Here is an 18,655-nt window from a genome sequence, read left to right as displayed (position 1 = left end):
AGGATCAAGGCCCTGGATCTGTAACATTTGATTATTACAGTGAATTCACTTCTTAAACAGAAGTCCTCTGCTGGCGACTGGCTGGTTGGAGCTGTTTTTCTTACAAATAGAATTCTTGTAACGTATAGGTAACAAAGATGATTTTTTAAAAAGTGCTTAATATTGGTCCATAAGAACAACATGTACATGTTAGATTGAGACCAAACACTTCCGTTGTAGATGTTAGATTGAGATCAAACACTTGCACCTTGTGTTTGTCGATGCACTGGTAAGTTTGCTCGAGGAAAAAAGAAATCATCCACGTCTATGGAGCATAATGTTACCTTCATAAAGAAAATACTTTATAGTTTTACAGTCACAACACATGCTCCAGCTCTTCCTAAGCATAATGGTGCAACCTGCAAGCAAAAAATAAAATAAAATTCCATGAGATAAATGCAGTCAGCTCTAAGTATTTTTTCCCCAAAACGGACAGTGTTTAGTTAATACTTGTAATAATAGTTATGCAGCTGCAGCACATTCTGTTAATATGACTTAAAAAAAATAGCAAATTGCTTCAAAACTTGGATAAAAACCCACAGAAAAGGTGAAGATGTTTTGTATGACAGAGTGAAGCACTTTGAAAGCATTAGCAAACCCCAAAAATATGGAACAATTCTTACTGATAATTTCAATCACTTAGTATTATAGGAAGAAAAACCCTTTGTTATGTTACAAACTGGACATCTGAGCTGAACCGTCTGACAACTGAGTAGTGGTTGACAAAACTACACATTTTTCTTTCAAACTGAAAATATCAACATGACAGGGGCAACCTCTCCTTTTTACTGGAATATTTAATAAAATCCTGCTAATGGCTCTTGAAATGAGAAATAATTTCCCAGTCTCTATGAATTTTATAAACAGAAGTTACTTCTGGCAAGACCCTTTTCTGCTGAGATTCTAGTGGACTTGAAAAGAAGAAGGTAGTTTCTAACACTTCAGCTTCCCATTTTAAACTTCATAGTATTGGAGTGTGTGTGAACAGCAGTTAGTGCTACAGAGATTATCCTGAAGGAAAAAAAGGTTGTTTATGCCAATATCCCTATTGTTTTGGGTTTTTTTCCCAGAACAACAGACTTATCCTGAGCTGTCTGCTGCTCTCACAAACTTCAGCTGAGAAAATTCCACTACTCTCTTTTGAGTTGCGTGTGGACGAAGTGGTGGCAGACTGCTGACAAGAAAGACTTCCCTCTGCAAAGGGTTCAGAATTGTCCTGTCTACTGGGATCATGGGATTCAGTGACCCATACCAAAGGTTACAGAGGATCCATACAAAAGGATACAAAGGTACATACGGATTATCACCACCTAGATGTTACGTGAGATTCATTTAGAGGCGATGGCGAGAAGCACTGTTTCTCTCCTCTGGTAGACTTTTGTTTGTTTGTTTTTTCTTCTCATTTAGCAGAACGAATAATGCCACGGGTTATCATTACCTGTACTGCCACTGAAGGCCCTGAGTTCTGAGGAGCCTCCTAGATGACTTACATTTTAAGATTTTGCAGCAGCATGAAATGTGGGAAAACAGACAGCTCAGTTTTCTGTGGTACAAAGACTTTGACAGAGAGCAGTTCAGTTCTCTTTCTGAATCAGCAATTTGGGGCTATTACTAGCATAGTACATTGAGGAGGCCAGAATTCAGCTGCCTAAATACCATTGTCTAATGCTATTCCTGGTGACCCTGGATATTCATCCTGGCCTGCAAACGGATTCCAGGAGGGCCTTGGTCTCCCATAGATTCTGTGCTATATTTGCCCCACTTCTGTGGATGCAGATGCTTTAGGGTATCTCAAATGGCAGTAGATAGCAAAGGACAGCCGACCTAGGATGTCCATGTGGGTGCGCTTCCCAGAAGGGCACATTCCTGGAGCTATAAAAAAGTAAAACTAACCAAGCTTTGAATTCACAGCAATGGTTTCTGGTCATGAGTTGAAGATTTATTTATTTTTTTGAGCTGTGTGGTGAGAAATGGGAAAAGGATTCCTCCAAGTTGCACACATTGTATATATAGCACGCACACCAGGAAAGGATTATTTATGAAAATACGACCAAAACCTTGAAGAAACTGATAAACTTCCTGAGAGACACGTTTGAGCTAAAACTAATCTACATTCATCCTTTATCTTCAGAACAGGAAGTCATATAAACAGAATCTTTTATGATAGTTTGGAGAACATGTCAATACCTTTTATTAACAGTAGGATAAATTGTCATAGAAAATAGCTATACGGTTGCCAAAGAAAGAAGGGCAGTTTATTATAAGTTAACAACCACCTGCTCAAGATAAATTATTTTGAGATTGTAGACAAAGAAAAGAAAAAAGAAAAAAAAGACAACAGAAGCGCTTCTTAGAGTACTTGAATTCTCCTTGCAAAAAGAGGCACACTTGAAATAACAAATAGTAGCATATGGTCTGATCAGAAACTATACCTGTGTCCATTCATTCGTCTGAGGATCGTAAGATTCCACTGTATTAAGGTATGTTTGGCCGTCATACCCTCCAACAGCATACAACTTGTCACCAAGAAGACATACTCCCACTGCATCCCTGCTAATGCTCATAGAGGCCACAGCAGTCCACGTATCTGTCTTCGGATCATACCTAAAAGATAATTTGTGCTATGCTCTAGAATTGTTGCCAAAACTCAACAGGAAAAGCACACTGGAATTTACCTTCTTGAGGCAGTGGAAAACAGGTAGTATTAGGACAGCACAGATTTGGGTGTTAATTTCAAAGGACTTTTTTTTTCCCCAAATACTCTCTTTAAAAATGTTTATTTAGTTCACGGTCCTCAATTTCATCCCACTTAAAGAGCGAGCACAAAATGCATTGAAAAATTATTCCTATTTATTAAAGCCATGTGTCCTGTAATTTTGTTTCAGAGAATACATGGATCTACTACTTTGTCTTGGGCTTCTAATTATCTGCATTTCTCTAAAAAACTGGTATTTGCTAAGATGTACCTTCCTATCTGCAAATCCTTCTGAAGCCCTTTAAAGTGCAACTTCCAATATCTTAACTGGCACAGGCCAAATTATTTTGGGGTCTGTTAGGACACTGAAACTTGGAAAACTACAGCTCAGTTTTGTTGCATTTTGTGGGAGGGGAGGTTGGAGGGGGGGACTAGAGGGTTATGTTTTTTTATTTTTTTATTTAGTAGAGGGTGAATTGGAAAACTACAGCTCAGTTTTGTTGCATTTTGGGGGGGGGAGGTTGGAGAGGGGGACTAGAGGGTTATGTTTTTTAATTTTTTTATTTAGTAGAGGGTGAATCACATCTCCCAGCATAAAGATATTTAAAGGAAAAGATGGGTGATGAAGAATCACTGTAAGTGTTGGGAGATAACAGGAAAGAAGTTTTGCAATTTAGGGGAAAATCCCCACCAAACCAGAATTTCAGCACATTTCAGAAATACTGAAATGCTAATGAAGACTTACTGCAGTGCATTGTAAAGTATTTACTTTTTAAATTATTTTAGGGATTGCACGTGCTTTTGCAACTTGTTATACAGTCATTCAATAGTAACTTTATGTAAAGACATACCAACTTTAGATGAATTACACACCAGTTTCCCCAGTGTCATCAGTGGATACAAGAAGAAATAGATAACTAATGATCCACAAACTTTGACTGTTAACTCCTTCAGAAGTTATAATACGATCTGATATAGACTTCTTGTGTGAAAGAAGTTCTGCTCCACTTTTAAAAGCATTAAATTCCAAGTTGTTCTTAGCAATCAATCAATGAGACCGTTAGAAAAAAAAATTCTAGATGAAGTGCTTGACGGAGAATTTGCTTTAAATAATCTGTCCTGGCAACATTTTGAATCATATTACAACTACACAGTATATTTTTATACATAAGTTTCCTCTGTTCAGGATAAAAATAACAGGGCTATTTTATTTGGTTTCTACTTAGAGCGCTTTCCCTAAATCACTCTCAGACTAGCACCGTTAGACTTACTAGCAGGATATGCCTTTATTAGCCTATTACCTTTCCACGCAGTCTGACAGCCTGGATGTTAAGTTTGATGCTGGGGCATCATGACCACCTATTGCATACAAGAACCCATTCCAGGTGGTCACACCAACACCACCTCTTCTTTTTGACATCTGAGCACAGAGGGTCCATTTGTTAGTATGAGGATCAAAACATTCTACTGACTTAAGACAAGAACTTCCATCTCGACCACCAACTGCATAAAGCCTAAAAGGTACAAAAAAAAAGGAAAAGTAAATAAACATTGTCTGAACAAGACAAAACTTCTAGTGATGCATTAAAGACTTTTAAGTTTGTTAAAAAGGAAAGTTTAGAATGAGAACCTCAACTTCCAACAAAACATTGTTATGAAAACTTAGAATTTGCTCCAGTCTTTTCTATTGTCATGATGAATGCATAATAACAATAATTTACGGAAATTGCTATCTATAACACAGCATTTATGTTTCAACCATTTCTAGCAGGGTCAGAGGGACAAATTCAATAATGGATCTGTGCATGCATCAACTCTCCTGTCTCGTCCTAGGCATTCAAGTATTTTTCTGTGCCTGGGCTTTACCGTATGAATGACAGCACCCTATACCCACTAGGTGGCCTAGCTTGCTCAGTGTTAACAAAAATGTTTCCAGCATTTGGTATTCACAAAGGATTTCAACGTTTTGGAAGGGCTAGAAGGAAAAGATTGGTTTTCCAAGTACTCCATCAATGAAGAATCTTAGAACTAATCAAATAATTAAACTTGATAAAGAATTTATGCCCAGAGTTTACAGGTAATTTATGCTTAGAATCAGAAATGCCCAGCACTATTCTTTGGAAAGACAGGAGCTCAGAAGCCATGCTACAAAGGAAGCAACTCCTCAGTGTTCTAGATATAAATGATTCAGTTTTAGGGTAGCAGAATGGATTAGGGAACTCCTTGAGTTCACTTCCAGCCATTTCCTGTAAGTGCAGCATAAAATGCTTCAGTTGTCTGAGTATGTTTTGTATTAGGAATTAGGCATATTTTCACTAAAAAACAGCTGTAGAAATTTCAGATACCACTCCAGATGAGATTAATTCTGCCAGAGCGTCGATTGCATTAACTCAGAACAGTAAAATGATACTTCTCCATGACCCAAAACAGGGAGGTTGGACTAGATGATCTCTGAGGTCCCTTCCAGCTTATGCCATTCTGTGATTCTATGATTCTATGACTTTACAGTTGTTTTGGAAGCTGACTGTTCACACTATCACAGTAAGAGGAAATCACTGGAGTCTCAGTGAAAGAGAACATACATTTGCTTCTTTCTCTATTAAGGAGATGGTAACTACTTATTAGCCCACAGAGATGGTGTCTCATAAGCAATTCTGAGGGGCACTGTGATGCTGTGGGGAAGCTGACTTGACCCAATACAGTATCTTTATTGTGAACGAAGAAACTTGGTTCTTAATGCTATCAACAGGTATCTATCCAGAGAAATTATTAACAGTCATTTAGGATCGTCAGGTAATTACATTAAAATAATGAGATAGAAGACAGAGGTTGCCTTCACATACTTTCCATTTAATATTGCTACACCAACAGTGCTCCTTGGAGTTGACATACTAGCTACAAAGTTCCACTGACGAGCCTGTGGATCCCATCTTTCTACTGTATTCAGGTAGCTCCAGCCATCATGTCCTCCTACAGCGTACATGGGACCTTCCAATACAGCTACTCCTAAAAAAAACAATTGAAAAACAATTGCTTCTTGATGAGGGAAAAAAAGATCACATTTTCCTAGTGACAGTCCAGTGTGTACCACAAAATATTTAAAAACTAATAAAAAGAAATTTCCTTTTGGTAGACAATGCTGGATATAATCTGAAGGCAAAAAAATCTTTGATAAGCAGTTGGCATTAAAACAAAGTTTCCACCTACCTAAACTTAATTTCTGATTTTTTTGACTTTTCCTAAAACAAGTAACCTTTTAAAAATATGCATTCAGCCTTTACAGAACCATACATACCAAGACCATGCCGATGAGTGGACATAGGTGGCATTACACTCCAAGTTTTAGTTCTAGGGTTGTAGCACTCCACAGTATTCAATGTTTTCAGTCCATCTCTGCCACCAACCACATACAATTTATCATCCAAGACTGCAACTCCAAACTGTAATCTTCGTCCATTCATGTTTGCAACAGGAGTCCACATGTTGGTACGAAGTTCATACTTTTCAATGCTTGTAGCTCCTGAACGACAACATACACAAGTTATACCTATACATACATATATATATATATAAAAGGGATAGTTTTTGTTTCAGCAATATGCTGATCCCACAAGACAGCATGACATCCTCCAGCATGTTCTTAATTCTACGTACACAAATAGTCCTTTTTGACTTCTTTAGGACCATTATAAATGAGGACCTTCCTAGTGCTTTTCAAGACAAAAAGCAGGATTTCTAATTGCTTGGCAGAATCAAGCCTTTAGAAATACATTAGGAATATAAAACAACCTTTGTGAAATGCAATTCTCTGTTGAAATCAACTGTTCAATTTTAAAAAAATATAAATCTGAAGATATGTGACATAAAATACTAAAAGTGCTAACTTAAATGAAAGAAAACACTTTCTGTTCTGTAACCTTTCTAACTTGCCTGACTCCTTTCAACTACCATTAAATGGTATGGACATGTCGACAAAAAAGAAAACCTAAGTAGCTCTGACAGAACCATTTAATAATTTGTCAAAAAGCATTACTTTTTATGATGCATGTGCAGGTCATCTTTGTGCCCTTTCTGTCATTATCTTCCTTTTCCAAATTACTTCCCACTCAAGTAAATAAAGATTAGTTTTCACTCAGTTCAACATTTCACTACTCAGAAATGAGATATTCCCTTGAAAATTTCAAATCAATCAATCATAACTCTAGTTTCCAGAATGTTTACAGTATTATCAGAGTACACAGGGGTTTTTAAACCTAATAAACAATGTACATTTAAGATGTTCCATATTCTGTGCTGCAGAATCTTTGAATTTCAGAATTAACATTCTGTAAAAACATCTATCAAACATTTTTTTTAAAAAGAACCAAGACAGCTCATCAACTAAGCATTATATAAGCCAATACCTTTTGTCGCATCCATTCCTCCAACTGCAAACAACACGCCCACTGTAGATTTTCTAGGTTTGGTGCGGGGACTTTGCAACATAGGTCGTCTCTCTGGCAACAAGTGGTACTTCATTGCTTCCATAATGAGTTTTTGACATTCGATGTCATCCCTAAAGAGTGCATTATTTTCCATATCTGCCAGAAACTGTGAAAAGGAAAGAAAAACAAGCTGTATTGCTATAAACCACATGAAGAATAAAAACAAGGTTACAAGAAAACATTTCCATAGAATCGTTGAACAGTTTGGGTTGAAAGAGATTTTAAAGATCATCTAATTCCAACCCCCTGCTATGGGCAGGGACACCTTCCACTAGACCAGATTGCTCAAAGCCCCATCCAGCCTGGCCTCGAACACTTCCACAGAAGGGGCATCCGACCACACCTTCTCTGGGCAACACGTTCCAGTATCTCACCAGCCCCACAGTGAAGAATTTCTTCCTTATATCTAATCTAGATCTACCCTGTTTCAGTTTAAAACTATTACCCCTTGCCCAACCACCACATGCCCTTGTAAGAAGTCCCTCCCCTTCTTTCCTGTAGCCCCCCTATAAGCACTGGGAGGCCACTATAAAGTCTCCCTGGAGCCTTCTCTTCTCCAGGCTGAACAACCCCAGGTCTCTCAGCCTGTCCTCATAGGAGAGGTGTTCCAGCCTTCTGATCATTTTTGTGGCCCTCCTCCAGACTCACTCCAGCAGACCCATGTCATTCTTATGTTGGAGGCCCCAGTGTTGAACACAGCTCTGCAGGTGGGGTCTCAGGAGAACAGAGTAGAGAGGGAGAATCACCCCTGTCGACCTGCTGGCCGCACTTCTCTTGATGCAGCCCAGGACACAATTGGCTTTGTGGGCTGCCAATGCACGTTGCTGGGTGATCTTGAGCTTCTTCTCAACCAACACCACCAAGTCCTTCTCCACAGGCCTGCTCTCATTCCACTCATGGCCCAGTCTGTATTTGTGCTTGGGATTGCCCCAACCCTGATGCAGGACCTTGCACTTGGCCTTTGTTGAACTTTCTTGAGGTTTGCACGGGCCCACCTCTCAAGCCTGTCAGGGTCCCTCCAGATGACCCTTGCAGGGTCCCGCCAGATGACATCTCCAGTATGTTGACTGCACCACACAGCTTGGTGTCGTCGGTAAACTTGCTGAGGGTGTGCTCGATCCCACTGTCCGTGTCACCAACAAACATGTTAAACAGCAGTTGTCCCAGTACTGATCCCCGAGGAACACTACTTGTCACTGGTCTCTACGTGGACATCGAGCCATTGACCACACCTCTGTGAGTGCGACCACACAGCCAATTCCTTATGCACTGAGTGACGCATCTGTCAAATCCAGGTCTCTCCAATTTAGAGACAAGGATGTCTTGCAGAACAGCGTCAAACGCTTTGCACAAGTGCAGGTAGATGACATCAGTTGCTCTTCCCTTATCTACCAATGCTGTAATCCCGTTGTAGAAGGCCATCAAATTTTTCAAGCATGATTTCCCTTAGTGAAGCCATGTTGGCTGTCACCCATCACCTCCTTATTTTCCGTGTGGCACAGCATGGTTTCCAAGAGGATCTACTCCATAATCATGGTTTTATCCAAAGACTTCCACTGCTTGATTTAAAATCTATGAATTTTCAAAATGGTCATATAAAAGACACTAGGGTAAAGATAAACTTATAATAAACAAAACAGTCATATTTTAAGCTATCTCTGTCAATACAAAAAGAAACAGGAAGGCCATCTGATCTAAATAGATGATTTAAGATGGTCCAAAGGAAGAAAACAAAATCTCCTCATGTTCCAGTGCCACAACAGGTATGTTCAAGAAAACAGAATCAGGCTCCAGGTATGTAAGTCAGTCTGAAGTTCCACTTCTACTCCTGAATCCTCCCAGTCCAGAGGTCTGTAAAAGCCACTTCAGGCACCTGCTGAATATTTTAATCCTCACTCTGACAGTGACACAGATCACAGGGTATCAATTAATACAAGCCTTTTTTTAAAATTTTAAGATCAAGGATGCAAGAAAATTTGACAAGTGTTAAATTTTAAATCTGACTTAAGTAAAATTCAATGAAATCAAGACTAAAAATAAAATTTATTAAGTTTAAAGATTCTGGAATCTTTTAAACTCCATGTTTGCCAGACTGCAGAAAAAAAAAAATATTAGTAGGTTGAGTAAGTTTAAAGATTCTGGAATCTTTTAAACTCCGTGTTTGCCAGACTGCAGAAAAAAAATAAATTAGTAGGTTGAGCGTCCCAACTGTAATTATTAGAAGCCTAGACAACCGGCATTTTTCTGAGCTTCAAGACATGGCCTGAGTAACAGAGCAAAAAAGCAAGTGAAGGGCCCCACTGGGACTTGGACAGTTGTCAGAACAATGAGAAAAAGCAAATGCCTCTGAAAAGCCATCACAAAATCCAAACACTGTGAATATTAGGAATACAAGTCCACAAACTAGAATGAGATGTCGCTGTTGAGGTATTAACAGCTACCGATAACAGGTACAAAACTGCTGTGAGATTAGTAATCATGAGTACCAAAGGGACTCACTATGAAATAGTTGTGCATCATATGGTGCACATATCCCTGGTTTAAAGCTGCCTTAGGACTGCAAAGTGGGAAATCTAACATCCGTGGTTCCAGGTGAGATACAGTTAAGTGCATACTGCTAAGCCTGAATATCTCTGTATCAGGCAAATCAACAGAAACTGACAGAAGATATAATTAACATACACAGAGAATAAAAAGCTAAAACAAAACACCTTCAAGGCCCTTCACGAGTGACTTTTCAGAAAACCGAGCCTGACTTTTGCAGTATTCTTCTAATTAGCTCATGTTCTGTTTCTATTTAAAATATTAAATTAAAACATTATCACATAAATTAGCAGGGGAAACTTAATCGTCATTCTTTACTTTCAGTATTGCTCATTGTTTCTCCTCTTGACTCACAGCACCACTTCTCACATATATCACTTTACAGGGACACTTTGTGATTATAAAACAGTAAACCGAAAGCCATGTTGTACCTGCTAGCATGCAATGCTACAAAATTGCACATAGTTTAAAAAAAAATAAATCCATTAACTACTACTGTCATAAGTAGTATATAGTTACAGTTGCATGGATGAAAACGAAGCCTTGTACACACCATAACCAATTCAGACTTCCAATAGGTTTCTCTGCTGGACAAGCAGCATTTAATATTTAAAGCAACACCATGCATGTATATGAGCTTCACAACAGGAAGATGCAACCTACATTTTCTTCAGTTTCTAATCCACCTCAAACTATAAAGAAGTCTTCTCATAGCACAGTTTCTTAACTACTGAAAGTGATTTCAACTCATTTAAAATGAAATGCAATCTAAGATTGTTTTGGTACCTAAAAAACCTGCAGGCTCTTGAAACTAAACCTACTGTACTACAATTTTATGTGAATATTATTCATTCACTCAGTCTGGAATGGGCTTACTTAAATGAAGGCCAATTTTGTTCAAGTTTTATTATTTACATAGCTCATTGTACTAAAAGCATTTATAACTGAGCAGTTCCAAATGATGTGTTAGCATGAAATTATAGTCATTGGAAACCTGACAAAGAGAAAGGTAGTGCAGATACTCAAGTTCTAAGAATTTTTGTCTAAAAGGAAGCTGAACCATCTTGTCATTCAGAAATTGCTTAATCATCTTTTTCATTAATTTATCAGAGATGGAATACTTGCTACCTTACAGCTTAAGAAGCTGACAAATATTCATCTTCAGCCTTTGTAAGCGCAAAATACGATTCTGTAGGTGAATACGACCTACTGTAGGTGATCCTGCTTTGACAGGGGGGTCGGACTAGATGATCTTTTGAGGTCCCTTCTAACCCCTCACATTCTGTGATTCCGTATGATTACAAATATTTAGGACATCGCATTAACTGAAGAGATGACAGAAAGCTGTGTACAAAGAGATGCATAAGAATACAACCAATAAAACTGACTTAATTATGATTTTTTGCTTCCAGTTCTACAATTTCATGTTAGTTCCCAAAGGTGTTTTTTTTAATCTAATATTCTTTGCAGCTTGGCTTGCAACGTTATTGATTTCAGCATTGTTCGATTTTCTAACTTAATTTATTTCAAATAGCTTTAACCCATCAACTGTAAAATTTGAAACCTTTTCATTATGTTTGCTGTCAGATTGTCTAATGCCATGTGATCACGAAGCAAAACATGATTCTGAATACCTTAAGACTGTTTCAAGTACTTCAAACCAATTTACTCAATGTACTAATTGTTGCCATATTAAAATCACAACTTTAACACTTTAATTTGTTTAAGAATATAATAAATAAAAAGGCAACAGAAAAATACTGGACTTGAAATATAAGTAAATATTTTGAGAATACATGAGAATAAGTGAAATATGATATTGCTTTTGTGTTTCATTCTGCTATTTTCCTAATCAGTTACTGAGTGGACACAATTTGATTTCACTACATATTTTTCTGGTTTCAATTTCAATCAATTAAGTAAAAGGATACAGCTGTGGTTACTTAGTTATCTATTAATTAAACGTGCAACGAAAGAATTACTTCCTCCAGGTCAACTGGTTTACACTGTATTAAGTTTCTAAAAAAGTGCATTACAATGTCAAGGCCATAACTAAGAAAATCTTGCCAATGCATATATAATTACCAATATGGAAATACTAATACTAAAACACTTGCTAGTAAATCAGACTACTCAGCAAGAGGATACCAGATTAGAGGTAATATACAGAATGTGGTGTTGTGATTTATCACTACGAATGAATCGACCTCAGTTTTTGTTGTGTTAATGAATTATACTTATTATTCAGGTTCCATAAAAATCACATTTTCTTCATTCAATAGAGATAATTCTCACTAAACAAACTGAAAATTGCACAGCAAAATCCTTTGATTGTATAGCAACTGTTAAATAATACTCTTGAAGGTCCAGTAAAGAAGGCTAGCACAAGAAAGAGAGAAAAAAATAAGTAAAAAAATAAAAATAATCAAACCTAGTTTACATGCATGCTACTGTATAACGAATAGAGTGCTACACATGACACTAACAAGAGCCGTCATTCCTACAGGACTTGAAAAAAACTGTCATTCACAACTATTTCAACAAACTAAGCTCAAGTCTTTCTCAACACTGTGTGTGGATGTCCAAGAAGGAGAAAAAGTATTGATTGGGAAGAACAAAAAGTACCCAAAGATGGTTTATCAAGAGTTAACAGAAGAAAAAAAAAAAATCACTCAAAAAAATGTATTCAAGTTGTATTTCCTAAATCTCAAGGATAGATATAATCATATAAAGGAAATGCAATGATTCAAATAAACTGCAAGTTCCATAAAGAAGAAATTCAAAAAGGACAGACCTTCTAGTGACAAATATATTCTTTACAAGCTTTTCTCAGAAAAGCAATTTCTCAGCAGCAATTTTTTCCTGGCAGCTGCACTCCTTCTTGGATCCTGCCTGATCTCAGGTTAGGATCTGAATATGCTGCAGTTCACAAACAGCCGTAATCCCACCTACACAACGCGAAGCTCTAAGCATTCAAATCATTAAGAATCATGAAGCTTTTATGATTTGTCACTATGAATATATCAACACTGTAGACATTATGCCCACTGTAACCACAGTATAAACTAGAGAGGAATTGAACAATTTACTTGTGGAGCAAGCAGAGGCAGTCTAATGTAAGCCAGGAGTTTACTGAGATCTTTCCTTCTCTGTTCCAAATCATGTCGAACCCAGGTAAGTAGTGCATTCAGTATAGTTTCTTCATTAGGAATATTCATGTCATCGCTCGCTAAAAGCTTTGCAATTTCAGTGGCTGGCAATAATAGAAATTCCTGGTTTCTAATTACTTCCATGAAGTTTTCCTGAAAAAGAGAAGTATTTTTAATACAGGTGACATCATACTTTGAAGCTTCTACTGTATCCTCCCCTCCTTGCCCTCCCTGCATGCCATCCCTCACGTTGGGCTAGAAAATACCACTGGAGAACTGGCCTGGGAGGAGAAAAAAAGTAAAATAAAACGTACTGAGTTATTTTGACTCCTGATCATTTTCCCAGCTCTATCATTCAGTCCCACAGACAGATGTGCTGAAAAAATTGAGGGGGAAGTGTATGGACAGAAATGAATGAGTGGCTGTGGGAGTTACTATCTTGGCACTGCAGAGTAAAGTAATATTTTCTGAAGTATGGTTTAGAAAAATAAAAGGTGTAGTTTGTTTCTGTTGACAATATAGGTGTAGATGCTACATCAAGTAAGGAGCACAACATGCACATCTGTTTTCATTACTGCTAGATTAAACTATTTAAGCAGTTTTCAGAGGAAATAAACAACACTAACAACTTGATTGTTGATTTTAAATGGAATATTTGATGTTTATTTTACTGTTTTGTAGGTTTTATACAGCTCATCTGATTGACTGGGGATCAAAATATACAAAGAAACCACATCATTGTACAGGTCTTGCTTTATTAACAAGATTTACTTTGATAGAATTAAATTTTCTAACTTTCATCCTGCCATTTGCAGCAACAAATCCTTACTTCAAAAGAGGAAAGTCACAATATGTAACATTTCTGACATCAGTATCCTATTACTTCATCATACTAGAACTTGCAGAATATTCTGTAAGCTTTTTCATGAACCTGGGCAGAAATAGCAGAAAAGTATGTAGAAAACACAATCAGCACTATGAACTTACACAAGGAAGCACGAATTTAACAGCCAACGGGTGAGATCACACCTATCATTTTTCCCCATACACCTCTACAAGGCAGCAAAAGAAAGAAAAGTAAAAGCAGTCTATGAATCACAACACATTCTTACATTTTGGTAGCTCAAACATCAGTTAACCCCATGCTCCAGACTGAGAGTAACTTCATGACAACAAAAAAGTATTATAATTGACTCAGTAAACGCAGCACTGATTGCTAGATACCGAGTTGACTGGATGCTGGCTTTGCTCTGCCATCACATGTGCCGCCAGAACACCTGGAGGATAAAGTGCTTTAGATCCACCAACGGGGAAGTCCAATTGCACCTAATATCAAAATTAGCCTTAATACCTCATAAAATTATTTAAAAAGAAAGAATTGCATACTAATGAAAAAATCTCTGGTTTAGAAGCACATACATGTTGGTGGAAAAAAATAATTTAAAAAAGTTTTTCTAGTTTAAAAAAAAAACCAGGGAGAAACTTGGGAACAGGAACAGGACCTGCACTGCGAAACAGATATGAATTTAGCATATAAAATGGCAACAAAAACATACAGTACAGTTTGGCACTGCATACGCAAAGGACATCATGACAAGAAAGCAAAAAACATAACACTTCTTCCTTTTTATTGCTTAGTCTAATCATTTCGTCAGTATTTAAAAATATCAGCTAATTAGAGAATGCTGAGCAAAGAGGAAAAAACTAGTAAGGAGTAAACTAGTCCACTTCACATGAAAGCCACACCTGTGAAAGATGGCTACAGGATGCCTAAGGGGAAAGATCAAAGGGACTCCACTCCACAGGTAGGTCTGGAGTTGAGATTAGGAAAAGAACTGAAAGTCTTATCTCTGCAAATAACCGTGTTTCTGGATATAATTTGCAAAGGAAAATTTTATATTTAATAACTGAAAAGCTTTCCTGCTGGAGAGATCCAATTGGCTACACACAGGTAGTGCTTCCAAAAGAACAGTGTAGTAGATTAGAAGGGAGATAGAGCTGTCTTTTTAATTAGTTTAACTGTCTGTATTACAAAATGGAAGTTAATAAAATGAGCAAATACAGAAATTAAAAACAGTGAAAGGATTGTACCAATATTCAATAGCACTACACATGCACTGTTATTTATTTTAGTCTGATAACGAAAGCTTGGGAGTAAAGTTGAAGCTGAAAACTCATCAGAGTTATTTCCAGAGTTTAAACATGCAGTTCACAGAAATTCAGATTCCACTGAGTTCATTTTTTCCACTGCTGTTTTTTTGTTGATTCTGTCCTAACAGTGTGCAATCTGGAGCTGTGCTTTTAGTTCTGCTCAATAAACAGGCAGTGAGCATTGACAAAGAGAAAAGCCAACACTTACTACCTTAAACTTTTCTTATTGTCTATCCGGATCACAGGAAGAGCACCTGCTTGGAAAGCGTCCTTTGTTTCTGAAGGCAATGACAAGCTGATCTTGCATGAGTCAGTCACAGATCCTCTTTGGAAAGCTTTTTTTCCAACTGGATTTCATCAGTTCAATAGCTGTTGTGTATAAAAAGCCTGTTTTTCCTTCTTGTTGCTTGCAGACAATTGCCTTCTGATGGGAAAAAGTTCAACCTCCTCTTGCTCCCATTCTATTTTTAAAGCAGAGACTTCTTTTGAGCATAGTATCAAAGCATTCCACTGGGAATACAGCCACTCTTTGGCCTATGTCTGGGTTTTTTTATAACCAGAATCTGATAATTCCTCTTCCTCTACAGACAGAGATTCTGAAGACAAAAAGGAGGAGCCAGTGTATCTCCTAGCATTCTTAACCTCCTCATTAGCCTTTTCTTTCCTTCTTCTTATGGGAACTCTCTGTGGAAGAACAGGATATTTCAGAGAACAAATGGTCTTCAGTTTTAGTCTCTTGCTTTCTGGTCCTGAAAATATAAATTTTTCCACCCCCAAAATTAGCTCCTCAAAGAGCTTGGAAACTATCAGATGAGTAGCCTAAAGTATATGTATTAGCTAAAACAGGGCCATGCAGTCCCCGTGCTCATTGCTAGGCACTGCTCATTCACATCATAACCTTAAACTCAGCCTTCAGCAACTGCAAAACGAGCAATACTGACACCTTTAACCACAGGTCTGCCTTGGGCTTGGTACAAAGCAAAAAAAAAACACATTAGGAGCATATAAAAGATAAGATCTCACGACGTACTTAATCCCCACAGTCGCTAGTCGCATCCAGCGAGAGGGTTGGTCTCCCTCCACACTGTGACAGAAAGATTAGAACCTCGGAGAGCATCAGAACACCTGCAGGCTTAGGAGGATGGGACATCGAGGTGGCCCAAAAGGCAGCTCTAACCTCAGGGCTCTGCTTAATCTCTGAACCCTGGCACCCAAAAAGCAAGAGGTGCTTGACTCACAGGATTTGAATGAGAACGTAAACAGGGAATGCAATTCTGTCTACTGGCTGCTTCAATCAGCTGGTCAACTGAGGTACGAATTCACTAGGAACGGAACTGTCTGACCTCCTGGTAAACTGCAAATAGTCAAGTAGATGTCACATAGTAGCTACTGTACTTTTAGTCTGCTTTGACCACTGCATTAAGAATAAACCAACTGAATGATTTCAGTGAGCCCAGGGTTTGTTTAGAGTACCACTACTGCAACTTGACTCCTCTCTGCATAGTTTCTGGATTCCAAATCAGGCTGGGCAGCATGCAGAAACCTATTTAGTCGTGCCAAGGCAGTTCTGATCTATTGTGTGCTACACAGAACTTAGGCAACTTGAAAGACAGAAATACCCTGAGTTTTCACAGGTGAAAAGAAGCGAAGGAGTATTTTCCAAGTCAGATGATTACTGAGCAGGATATTTTGGACTGCAATTTCAGTTGCAAGAATATAAAATCCTTGTGTTAGGTGCTAACACACTCTTTGGGTTTGGCCCTCTGTGGACAAAAAAAAAATACTGAAATCTCTCCCTTTTTCATGCTCCTCTCTACCAAAAAAAAAGGAAAAAAAGACAAATTATGCCACTTTGATCCCTTCTCCCAAATCATAAACTCCACATTGCAATGACTTTTTTCTTATGCAACTCCTGTCTCACAGGACAAAGCAAGTCTAAGTGTCCCACATCTATTCTGCAAAATTCCTAGTTTCCAAGTTTGGCCTCAATCTGTTACTCTAGCCTCTCAATTTTTACTTCTTATAAACAGCCATTGGCTGTGCTCAGGAATCATGCAGACTCCAAAATTAACTTTATCTGAATCTTGTAACATTATCACTGCTCACATACGTCTGAAGAAAATCAAAATGACTTTTCACTCTGCTTTAAGCATGGAAAGCTGAGCAACAAAAATGACAAAGCTACCTACACAAGTATTGACTCAAGTACTATCACGTATAGCATTTAGAATGACTTTTTCTTTTCTGGTTGTAATTCTGAAAGTTAAAATCTGACTACTAAAGAAGCTGCTGACACTTCCCTAGGCACACCTCACTATTCACCACAGGTATTGTATGTTCTGAAAATCACACAGGCTGGCTTTTTCTCATCTGAAACTACTAACTTCCCTTTATTTTTTTTGTGGAAGAGGAGCTATTGGGTTTCATTCAAGGTATGCTATCAACAGTTTCAAACAAGATGACAAAAGGGGTGTTTCTTTTGACTTTGTAAAGACAGCAAGAAAAGTGCACAGAAGGCATTACAAATTAAAATGATCAGATAAACTACTGACCAGCCTAATAAAATTCCTCTATTTATAATTGTATAACCCCAATACTATACATAAACTACAGCAAAACAGGATAACCTTTTTACAAAAGATACCTTTACCCAGACAAATCTCTGCTGTATTTTAAAACCCTGATGCACAAAAATCAGGGTTGCTCTACAGACCACAAAATCCACTATTGATCACATCAGTTTATTTCATGTTTCGCTTAATGCATCTTGAAGATTTTTCAAACTTTAGTTTACAATGTCAAAAGTTAACTTGTTTTGATGATAACCTTAAAAATTATTTCCCTCTGAAAAAGCAACTTATCAACTGTCAACACAGTAACCAAGTAATGCAACACTTTTAGCATAACATACATCTACATCTTCTATGTGAAGTGTAGCATTCAAATCCTTATCATGTTTTTAATGACACTGTATTATGCGATTAAAATAGTGCAATAAAATCAAGCTAATGCTTTCCAATGACACTAGTGAATATAATTCAGACAGAGCAGATCTATTAACAGAAGTAGGCCTCTTGGAATTTAGTCTGGCTAGGGAAGTGAAACAAAACAAGAAAAATTTATTCAAATACATCAATGAGAAAAGGAAGAGTAGGGAAAATACAAGGTCCGTTGCTAAATGAGGTGGGAGATACCATAACAGAGGATGCAGAGACGGCAGAATTACTGAATGTCTTCTTTGCCTCAGTCTTTACTCCTAAGGCCAGCCCCCAGGAATTCCAGTCACTGGAAGTAAGGGAGCAAAACTGGAGTGAGGATGACTCACCACTGGTCAGTGAGGATTTGGTTACACAACTGTTACAAAAACTGAAAACACACAAATCCATGGGCCTCTACAGGGCTCACACATCCACGTGTGCTTAGAGAGTTGGCTGATGTTGTGGCTGAGATGTTCTCCATCATCTTTGAAAGATCATGGGAAACGGGAGAGGTGCCTGAGGAGTGGAAAAAAAGCCAGTGTCACTCCAGTCTTCAAGAAAAGCAAGAAGGAGAACCCTGGCAACTTCAGGCAACTTCCATCCCTGGGAAGATAG

At 37.8% G+C, this 18,655-nt stretch overlaps 1 protein-coding gene across 1 annotated transcript; it reads right to left on the bottom strand.

Annotated features, from left to right (window-relative positions):
- Positions 1–319: 319 nt before the first annotated feature.
- Positions 320–14,237, bottom strand: LOC104268880 (kelch-like protein 5; the record flags this gene model as incomplete). The annotated part of the gene is made up of 8 exons (XM_009864798.1): positions 320–398; positions 2,472–2,643; positions 4,036–4,248; positions 5,578–5,740; positions 6,030–6,254; positions 7,138–7,324; positions 12,852–13,064; positions 14,136–14,237. Coding segments are annotated over 8 exons (1,332 nt in total), but the record flags the coding sequence as incomplete, so codon positions are not given.
- Between the last annotated feature and the right edge of the window lie 4,418 nt (positions 14,238–18,655).

This window comes from Apaloderma vittatum, unplaced genomic scaffold (genome assembly GCF_000703405.1).
Source record: "Apaloderma vittatum isolate BGI_N311 unplaced genomic scaffold, ASM70340v1 scaffold562, whole genome shotgun sequence".
Lineage (NCBI taxonomy): Eukaryota > Metazoa > Chordata > Aves > Trogoniformes > Trogonidae > Apaloderma > Apaloderma vittatum.
Note: the sequence above shows the minus strand (reverse complement) of the source record. Positions and strands in the feature narration are given on the sequence as shown.